The sequence below is a fragment of the Impatiens glandulifera genome, chromosome 1 (genome assembly GCF_907164915.1).
Source record: "Impatiens glandulifera chromosome 1, dImpGla2.1, whole genome shotgun sequence".
Classification (NCBI taxonomy): Eukaryota; Viridiplantae; Streptophyta; class Magnoliopsida; order Ericales; family Balsaminaceae; genus Impatiens; species Impatiens glandulifera.
In genome coordinates, this window is record NC_061862.1 from 94,700,941 (window position 1) to 94,711,971 (window position 11,031).

General features: G+C 31.4%; 2 protein-coding genes across 2 annotated transcripts; one reads left to right on the forward strand and one right to left on the reverse strand.

Moving 5' to 3' along the window:
* The first annotated feature begins 741 nt into the window (after positions 1-741).
* On the forward strand, positions 742-2,267 carry LOC124922354. The gene is made up of 3 exons (XM_047463089.1): positions 742-1,367; positions 1,459-1,644; positions 1,738-2,267. Exons 1-3 carry the CDS (start codon positions 885-887, stop codon positions 2,020-2,022), a joined length of 954 nt encoding a protein of 317 aa, XP_047319045.1. The 5' UTR covers positions 742-884; the 3' UTR covers positions 2,023-2,267.
* Positions 2,268-4,413: 2,146 nt separating this feature from the next.
* LOC124922355 (rRNA-processing protein UTP23 homolog) lies at positions 4,414-10,288 on the reverse strand. The gene is made up of 8 exons (XM_047463090.1): positions 10,167-10,288; positions 7,678-7,745; positions 7,089-7,286; positions 6,924-7,004; positions 6,642-6,762; positions 5,951-6,223; positions 5,265-5,330; positions 4,414-4,733 (listed from the first exon to the last, which is right to left on the reverse strand). The coding sequence occupies exons 3-8, from the start codon at positions 7,277-7,279 to the stop codon at positions 4,641-4,643; spliced, it is 825 nt and encodes a 274-aa protein (XP_047319046.1). The 5' UTR covers positions 7,280-7,286; positions 7,678-7,745; positions 10,167-10,288; the 3' UTR covers positions 4,414-4,640.
* Between the last annotated feature and the right edge of the window lie 743 nt (positions 10,289-11,031).

The window sequence follows — 11,031 nt, forward strand, 5'->3', positions numbered from 1 at the left end:
TATTTTTTTAATATTAATATAACATGTTATTGAGTTTGAGATTCGTACATATCTATTTTACTGAGGGTAAAAAAGGAAAAGGGAAGAGAGAGAAGAATAGAAGAAAAAGGAAAGAGTGATTTATTTTATTTTTTAAAATATGGTCATTGCTGCCCTAACTTAGGGTTACCTGGGCCGAGCCCAATGTATAAATACAATTACAATAATTAAATTAATTAATTTTTATTATACTAAATTTTATATATATATTTTAAGTGTTAATGTAAATTTTATATAAAAAAAAAATCTATCAACCCATATATAAATAATCAACTTTCCTATTTCAATTTTAATTTTAAAACTAGCAAGATCACATATTAACATTCTTTCACAAGCTCTTAAATAATACTATTAATTTTATATAATCAAACTAATTGATTGTAAATTCAAACAAAAAGTCACTAAAATATATGCTTAAAACAATAATGGTAATAAAAATGTCAAATTTAAAGCACCACATGGTAATGTCTTAAATATTTTAAAACTTATTGTTATTCTTTAAATATTATGACAGTACATATTGTAGAAATGAACAAGCATAAAAATAAAAAAGTTAGGTAATTACTTAAATAAAAACATTAGTGTCATAAACAACTGGCATTGAATTTGATAGAAGAATAATAATAAGAAGAATAACAACTGGCAAATTGCAATTTTCTTGTCACAATTATGTGAATATATACACTTTTTTGCTCACCTTTTCTCTCTCCTCTCACATGTACATTTCCCATTCCTCCATCTTCTTCTTCTTCCATTAACTTCCAGTTACAGACAGAATCTTTATAGAGAGAGAAACAAACAAAGATCTGTCTTTTTCAATTCCTGATCAACCCTAAAAAAAACCCATGTCGATGCACGCAAAGACAGATTCAGAGGTGACCAGTCTAGCAGCATCATCTCCGACGAGATCGCCGCCGCGCCGGCCAGTCTACTACGTTCAAAGTCCGTCAAGAGATTCTCACGATGGTGAAAAGACAACCAATTCTTTCCATTCAACACCCATTATCAGTCCAATGGGTTCTCCCGGTCGTCATTCACGTAACTCATCTTCAACCAGATTCTCCGGCTCACTTAAACCCGGATCACGTAAAGGCGGCTCCGGCGATCCCTCCGGCCGTCAACACTATCTTAGAAAAGACGAAAAACAAGCAAAGGGTTTCGATTCGATTGAAGAAGAAGGACTATTAGATGATGATGATAGTAATAAAGGAATCCCAAGACGATGTTATTTTCTTGCTTTCGTTATTGGGTTCTTCGTTTTATTCTCTTTCTTCTCTCTCGTTTTATGGGGTGCTAGCCGGAATCAGAAACCAATAGTCACAATGAAGGTCAGAACAACTCAGAACTCAAAAAACTCAGATTATTAGTAAAATTTAGATCCAACCCTGTTTATATGATTTGATTTTGAATTGAAAACAGAGCATAACTTTCGATCAATTCGTGATCCAAGCTGGAAGTGATGCTAGTGGGGTAAGCACAGAGATGGTAACAATGAATTCCTCAATCAGTTTAATCTTTCGTAACACAGGCACATTCTTCGGTGTTCATGTAACATCAACTCCGGTTAATCTTGCATATTCAGAGCTTACTTTAGCATCAGGAACAGTAAGTAAACAAAACCCATTTTCCAATTTCTGCAATTTCCTCCATTTCCGCCATTTTCGGACATAATTGAAGCTTTTTTTGACATGAAATCAGATAAACAACTTCTATCAATCAAGAAAGAACCAGAGAAAAATGAAAGTGATATTACAAGGAAATCTGATTCCATTATATGGGGGAGGTGCAGAATTAAGTAGTAAGGCCGGACTTCCGACGGCGCCGGTGCCGTTGACGTTGAGTTTCACACTCCGGGCAAGAGCATATGTGTTAGGGAAATTGGTGAAACCGAAGTTTTACAAGAGGATTAATTGTATTGTGGTGATGGATCCAAAGAAGATGAATGTAGCCATACCATTGAAGAACTGTACTGGTGATCATTGAGATTTTATGAAGAAACAAACAGGTCCTTAAAATTTAATTACAGTAGTACACAAATAAACTGAAAGATGGGATTAGGACGCGTTTGGTTTGATGTATTTTTTGACTTTATTATTTTGTAATGTAAAAACATATGAGGAGGTCGGTGGGAAAGAGAAAGAGAAAGAGCGTGGGCAGTTTCAACTTTCATGTAGTTTGGTGCTATTATTTTATTATTTATGTGATTTATTATTATTAATATTATCATTTATTATTGGTCAAATTATTGGGATATTAAATTGACAAAGAAGATGGATACAGCTGTTTATATGTATTATTTCAAGTGGGAAGTTGAAATTTGTATTTTGGAATTAGTTGACTAACTAGGGAACAAGTTTTTCATTACAAAATATTAATTTATTTTTATAAAAATGTTACGGGTTTGATTAAAACGGGACTATATATACTATTAGTTGATTGGCAAATTTCTTCATGTGATTGCGAATTTTGCTTGAATTAATTAAGTTTGCTTTGACAATATTGACAGGTTGAAAATGAAGTGTTTATCATTATTGTGATGATAGGTCGTGATAATCATGTTAATGGAAATATTTATCTTTACATAATTATCTTAAAATAGTTATTATTTTGTATATGTTTTTTTTATAGTAATTATATAAAGCTGACATTACTTTATATGGTTATATAGACATTTTTAGTATGAATAGAGTCGTGATAGGATTGAATTAATAAAAGTTTTTAATTTAAGTTTATATGGAATATTGAGAAATAGTTTTGGGCTTTAGAAAGAATGAAATATTTATTATAAATCTACAATGTTGTTGTTATAAGTAAAATTTATAAAATAATGGAATTATCTAATATTTTTCTTAATTAAGTTTTTTTTACTAAAGAATTGACTACTATCTCCATAAGAAACCGTTGACTGGAAATTCTTAGAAGATTATCAAATTATTATTGAAAATAAGCAGCAAGGGCTAGTTTGATGTAGGATTTTTTTAGTTTTAAATTATAAGAAAAAAAATGATATTTTGATTGATTAATTTAGTTATTTGATAATTAAAATGAGAAAAGATGTAAAACATAAAAAGACCAAATCAAACAAGCTCCAACTAAAATAACAACTCTCACAAAAGAAAAAAGAAATGCAAGTAAATAATTGATTGTTTAAAATAAATTATTCACTAAATAATAATAGAAATGATAAACTTGATCCTACCAAAATAAAATACAATTCCCCACAAAAATGGCATAATATATTTGAAAACAAGGAAAAAAATCTATATAAAAACCAGAAAAGTAAAAGGAACAAATAATTGTGTGTTTGAAAACTAATGTAAATTAAATAGAGAATTGATTTCGAAAATAGGTGCACGAATCCGACGTAGTCTACCAGGTGTCTCCACGTCCCAAAAGCGCTCATTTCAGATCCCGGAACCATTCATTTCGGATCCCGAAACCATTCATTTCGGATCCCGAAACCATTCATTTCCGATTCTGAAACCATTCATTTCGGAAAAAGAAATATATATTTTTTTCCCAAAATGGCCGCTTCGTGTTTCGTAACCGCTCATTTTGGGTCCCGAAACCGCTCATTTCGGGTACCGAAACTACTCATTTCGGGTCCCGAAACTACTCATTTCGGGTCCCGAAACGGTCATTTTCGGGAAGATTTTTTTTTCTTCCCGAAATGCCCGTTTCGGGACCTGAAATTACCGTTTTGAAACATTTGAAAATTTTCTCTCTCCTACCCACGTGTAATGCCACGTTGATTCGTGGATTTATTTCATTGAATATTTGGTTGAGTTTATCATTTTTTAATTAAATAATGTATTATTTCTCTTTTCCTAAACGACTTTTTCATTTTTTGTAATCTATTATTTCTAAAAGATAATTTAATTTATTCTCTCTACATTAGATATTACATATTATCTCTCTCATTCTTAGGAACTCTTTTATCTAATAAATTGTTGGACAAAAAAAAATCTGATGAGCTCTTCTTTTTTACATGAAAATTTATTCGGTATATATTTAATTATATTTAGTTATATATGAACCCAATTATCAAGTAAAATCAAATTGTCATTTTATTTAATTTGGTTACAATATTTAGTGAAGATGGATGATGACATGATCCTTGTGAGTGTTAAAAATATCACGAGGGTTATCAATTATGTTCTTTCCCATCCCAATTTTCCAATACCAGATCTAACTTTTATTTTATTTTCTAAAATAAATTTTCCAATAGAAATTCCAAATTGAGTAACATAGAAACATCCTTTTTTGATCTCTTGCAATATGTTTGTTAGGAAGAGGTATTATATTTTTCTTTTTGCTACTTTCACAATTTGACTAAATATCAAACAATATATTAAAAGAATAAAAAGTCTGAAGTCCGAAATCTACAAAGTCATATTGCCAAAAGAAAAATTCAACAATTTTCAATAACAAGGTTTCCATACAAATTTTGAAAAACTTTTTAATTACTATTTTATAATTCTAGAATTTTAATTCCAATCTTCCAAATGCACCCTAATGGAAAATAAATAAAATTCTACAAGTTTTAGTAATGTCTCATATCTTACCTTAACAAAAGGCCTTTTTCATCAAAATGCAAGTCTCTATGTGCTCGTGCTTGCAGACTCCTTGTTTTTGTGCGATCTTTTTCTTTTTGTGCTCCTAGATCTTGTCATGCTGTTACTATCATCATTCACCTGCATTCGAAGAATGTTAAAAGATTTATTTAAACGTAACTTACTAATTAACTTTATGCCCTAACATTGTCATCTACAACATGCAACATACACAACTCATGACCTAGTTTTGTTTAGACTTTTACTGTCCACATGGAGTTAAAGATTGAATAGCATTTGCGATTGCCAAAATATACATCAATTTCCATATCAAATGGAGAAACTACACCAAGGCCTTGTTCGGATCCAGCTTATTTGAAAATATAATGATTGGTGATGATTTTAAAGAGGTGAACTTTTTTTTTTGGTAAAAAGACTTAAAAGTATTAATATATAAAGATAAAATAAAAAATAATAATTTAAAATAGAGAAAATTTTAGTATTTTGGTTAATGAATTGAGTAATGTAATGGGTTTTGGTTATTCAAATAACCCAAACCGAACAAGGCCTTGTACTGCCCTCGAAATAAAAAAAAAAAGTTTACGAAATTGTAAAAAGCTACAACTTTGAAGAAATACAAGTGTTGAAGAAAAAAAATGGAAAAAAGCTTACCCTTGTAGGACCAGAATGTGGTGCTTCGGCGTGTTTTCTCTTCTTGCATGAAAGAGGATTTGGACCCTGCAAAATGATCATCAATAATCATCTCTACAAACAACTGTTCATTGTGATTCTTGGAGTTTGTTTGTTTGATTTTGGATTATTTCCAAATAAACAACCAAAATACTCAACATTTAATTATTAAGGATGTTTTGGTCATTTTACCCAAATAATCTAATTAAACTGCTTTCTTTTCTTTCAAATAAACTGTATTACTTCCAAATAATCCCGTATCAAACAAGCTCCAAGTGAATTCATTTTTTTCACAGTTTACTAGGCTCTTGTGATATCTTGGGCGCCCATGTTCCAGATAAATAGATATTTCATTTTGATTTTCGATATTTCAAAATCACTTTTAAAAATAACATTATTAATCACTAATTTTATTCATTGTAAGCTCAACTAGAGTTACTAATCTAATCATTTAATGTTCATCCATTTAATTAAATAATTTATTTATGATCACAAATAAAGTCGTATAGCTATGTTCATTGTTTGAGAAAACATAACCATATCTCCTAATAAAACCATAATCCCTGTCTATGCAATTTTTAAAGGCAGAAGAGCTATCTAAGAGACGGAAAACTAATTAGCAATTAAAAGAGAGAATAAGACCAGGTCCATTAGCATTAGATAAATACCTTTGGTTTCTTTCTCTTAAACTGAGCTTTATCCTTCTCTTCTATTCCTTTTCCTCCTCCTTTCACATTCGATAACATTGCAGTCTCAACATTTTGGGGTTCATTTTCATCTTCGTCCATTCCCTTCTCTATTTTCTCTAACATTTTAAATTCTAGCTCAGACATGTGTGAACGGTCCTCCTCAGTGAACTTCACAAACTGGCGTTGAGAAACAGAAGGAGTTTCTAAGAGCAAGGCATTTCGCAAGCCAAATACTACAGGAACTCCAGGTACCTTCAATAAAAGTAAGTAAATCAATCGATTGACTGGTACCAGAAACTGAGAAAAGGTAATTGCTTATACAAATAGTGAAAATACCAGAATTGGAGACTGAAATTTAAGCAAAGAAGTTTGTTTTTGCTTCCTAAACTTTTAAAAATAGCTCAAATTACATCACATCGTCTTATTTGGTTAACTCCATTAGTGTTTTGACATGCAATTCAAAATAACTAAGTAGTGAGATTAAGAAGCTGCACAAACTTTGTAAAGATTATTTTAAAACTTAACAAAGTTACTAAGAACTGACAGCTTAAAGTAAATTGAGCCATTTTTCAAAAGTAAAACCAGCTTTTTATGCAAGTTCAGGATGCAAAACAAACTTCTATCCAAAATTTAATTTTCCGAAAGGAATTGGTATAATAAGGTGCAAAACCTGCTGGCAATTCTTCCGCAGATCAGCATCTTGAGTGGCAACAAAAAAGTGTTCAGTGTTCTTATCCCCAACAACCTCCATGATGCAAGAAACCGCACTATGCCTCTTCTCATGGTCACATCTAAAAGAAGATCAAATATAATATTATCTGAGGTAGGAATAAGGAACAAATTTTGATCAAGAACAAGCTATTTCTAAGACAAACTATGTCAATGTTTCAGGCGGGTAGGCAGATTTCAGTTTCATTTAAAAGGAAGAGTTTTTTATGGGAAAATAACTGACCTTGCAATCATCAGGTCACGGGCAACCTCAAAAGACTCTGCATATGATTCCCCAAGGCTCTTTAACTCAGCAAGAACACATCTGCAATATGAAAGTAAAAGTTATCAAAAAGGTGGTTCAACAGAAAGATACTAAAATTCATAAAAATACAAACAAAATAGTGACCTTGTGGTAAAGACTTTCACATTGGCACCGAGGACATTAGAAAGGGCAGTACTCGCCGGAGTAATACGGTTTACAAGAAGATGATGCACAAAAGTGCCATCACAAAGGACCTTGAATGGCTCCCGGAATCCAAAGCAAGCTTTATAAAATCTCACAATTTTGCGATGGCGTTTCTGTTTCTTGAACCTCATTGTATAACTAGAAGAAAATATATAAGAGTTAACCAAATTATTGTTCACTCTTCAAAAGGCGGCAATTTAGGCATTACATTGCTTTTAGCTAGAAAATCAACTTCTTATCCTAGTTTCCAAACCCGAATTTCACGTACACGATTACATGGCAAGAAGGGACATAGATGTCAATAACAGCAAATAAAAATTTAAATAGAAGGAATTATTTGAAGCTGCTTGTGATAAAAAAAATCAAGGAAAAAGTCCTACAAATGAAAGCTAGCATGCATAAGGAATAATGAAATTGAAGGGTTCCAATATACACTTCAACCATTCAAGTGTTGATCATAGAAAAATATGAAAGGACAATTAAGTCAGGGAATATTAGCACAAATTAGGAACTTTGAGAGGAAATTTACCTTCAACCAGGATGAAGCAAAGCTGAATGTATGAAGTTAGATAGATGAAACAGTAGCTATGAATTTTCCTGAAATAGAAGAATTGGAACTAAATCTATATAAGAAATCAAAGAAAAAACTATTCCAAAATAGATATTGAAGCGTAATTGAAGGAAGCATATGGACATTAGTTGATTGAGCAACAAAGAGTAGTCTAGTTGAGGAAGAAACAATAAATTAAGGGTGTAGGCAGTTGAGTTGGATTAGTAGTTTTATCAAAAAAATATCATTTGAAATTATTTCAACAATTAAAGAGGTACCATTAATGGCATATTAGGTTATTTTTGGTTTGTGTGATTAAATTATAGGTTGATATGCGCGTTAATCAACTGGCCATTAAAAAAGATTACTAAAAACCTTACAAAACGTAGAATTTGAACTCAAATATGGAATCAATATCTAATTACAATTTTAACAATAAAATGTGAAATTCTCAATACTTATATAGAAACTCATCCGTGATGATATTTAAATAAAAAGTTAAAACATGTAATTTATCACCAAGATGGAACCAATTTAGGTGGTACCGAAAGTCTAATGATGTTTCAGTACATAAGCATTACAGAATTGTAAAACACCCACTATAGTTCTATTTGGCTATTACATAACTTGTGTTCCAGAGAGCTTATTGGCTTTTTATTTTATTTTCCTCATTTGGACGCATTTGGTTTCAATGAATAGTTTGTTTTCAATGAATTGATTTACACTTGTGGAAGTCAAAAACCTACAAAAGGCCATAGACACATGATATACTTAAATGATATACACATTGAGAGAAAGAGAGATGGAATCAAATGAGAGCAAAGAAAATGTTTCTCCTTTGATGTTGAAAACTTAGTTTGAAACTGCAATATCAATGAGATTATACCTACAATGATAAAACTTAATTCTATTCTTGCTGAAGTTATTCTAGAAACATACTCATATAACTATGCAAATCTTAAAATGGGAAGCACATTGAAGGTTTGCTTAGCTCAGTGGTAGAGCACAAGATTCATGGTCACGATGTCACAAGGTCGTGGGCGCCTTCATAACCATTTCAAAAAATATATTTGGTAAGCACATATGAAGATCTTGACCATAAAAACTTATTTGTGGAAATGTATGGATTGGTGTTTTGTGATATGAAGTTTGTGATCAATATTCTATTAGTGTGAACTAGGGTGTTTGTGGTTTGATTTTTAAGAATAGTGTATAAAAATATACATCGGTTATACAATTTTAGAATCCACATCCAGCCATATATTTATACTTGTTTCAAAATTTTATAATTTCATATATCAAACATTGTGCTTTGTCTACTACATAGACTCATACAATAGTAAGTTAGTAACAAAAGATTACTAAAATGATTATTAGACTGGTAGTAATGTTGCAGTATTGACGTAGTAATAACTAGTTTTAAACTGAACTAAATTAGCAAATACTTAAATTTTATGTGTGCAGTATATATAACACATAAAAAGTTAAATTGGTTCGGTTTGGTTATTTAAGCAAAAAATAATCCCCAAAAGTTAAATCGGTTCTACAAAATCAATATTCAAATTCAATCCCATATCCAAACAGATCTGATACATCGAATAAGGGCCAATATTGGCTAGTAGAACATTGAGAAAGGATTGTATATAAAAAAGAGCCACCTAGTTCACTAGTATAATTCATAGTATTCTTCCTCCGAGATGATGTAAACTCTAAGATTGGCACAAACATGTGGAGGGAATGCTAATTTACAGGTCTCCTAGAACTGGGAAAACTTTATTTATTCAAGAAAAAGAACTAGGAAAACTTCAATAGCTCATCATTTCTATTAAGGAAGTGTAAAATGGGAAAGAATCCAAGATTGTGAATGAGCCTTACTTGTTTAGCAATCTTATTAGAGAGAGACTTAAAGCATGCTATTTCAAGATCTAGTTGATCTGGCGTAAAAATTGTCTCTAGGATGAGATCAAACCAACTGCATTGGTCTCTAATGGAAATTGGGGCAACTCCACCGAAGTTTCCCCATTAGATTCATGGCCATAGCTTGTTAGATAAGGTCAGTTGTCTTGGTAGGTATCTATTACAAAGGATGAAATTCGACTTGTTACTGTTAGAATAAAGAGTCCTATATGGTGTCGTTTTAATTAGCTAGCTCTAAACAGTGTAAATTAGCTATTATTTGATTCTCCTTTGTGATTTATCAGATTATATGAAATGTATATCTCCAAAGTCTCTCTATGAACTTGATTCCTTCTTACTTATTTCGGTTACTCTTTTTTATCTCAACTTCTCGTAATCTTTCACTCTCACCTATTCTACAGTGCAATTCAGAATGAGAAGTCCATTTATTGTCCATCGCATCCATTGTAAATGGAGATTTATCACTAATCATGAAAATACAAGAATAAGACCCCAAAATAAAGACCTTCCATGACAAAACGAATAACATAGGGCATAAGAATGGGGACTACCTGTGTTGTTCCGGCCGCCTAGTACAGTCTTACGACGGAGACGGAAAGACTGGATAATCGCCGGCGGTGCGACGGCGATCGATTAAAACCTTGAACAGGGAGGCGGCGAAAGCGAGTTGTATCAAAAGGGGTGGATTGGAGGGAAGAGGGCTATTTTATAACTATAAAGCTTAATGGCCCTTGAACTTGTGTACAATTTTCAAAATGACTCCTTTTCTTTATTTAGCTCAGTAAGAGATACTAATTTTAACTTTGGTTCTAAATAATACTCAAAGTTTAAAACAAATCATTTTAAAGTTAACTTATATTTTAAATTCGGCCGAATTGTCGAATTCACTATTGAGACCTCTTTTTTCAAACCTCATCATTTGAAATACTTATTGTTCAAGTTTTACAAATACAAGGTTTTGTCTTAATGATTTCAAACATCTATAAACTTATTATTTACATTACATTTATAAATAAATAAAAATATATATCACTAATTTTTTACTTTTAAAAATAAATGACTCAGGGCGACAAATGATACAAGCCGAGCTCAAGCTAGCTTGAGCTCGACTTGATTAAGTATTTGTTAACTCGACTCGAACTCGAATTCGAACGAGTTTATAAATTTGAGTTCGAGCTCGACTCGAAAAACTTGAACTAAAATTAAAATTTTAAATATTTGTGAAGAAAAAATATTTATTTTAAATATTATGTTTTAATATTAAAATAAATAAAATATATATTATTTATTATCAGACTCGAAAAAACTCAACAAGCCATCGAACAAATATTATATGAGCTCGAGCTCGACTCGAACTTGGTCAAAGTCAAACCCAAGTCGATCTTTGACCGAGTGACCTGCGAGCGGCTCACGAGC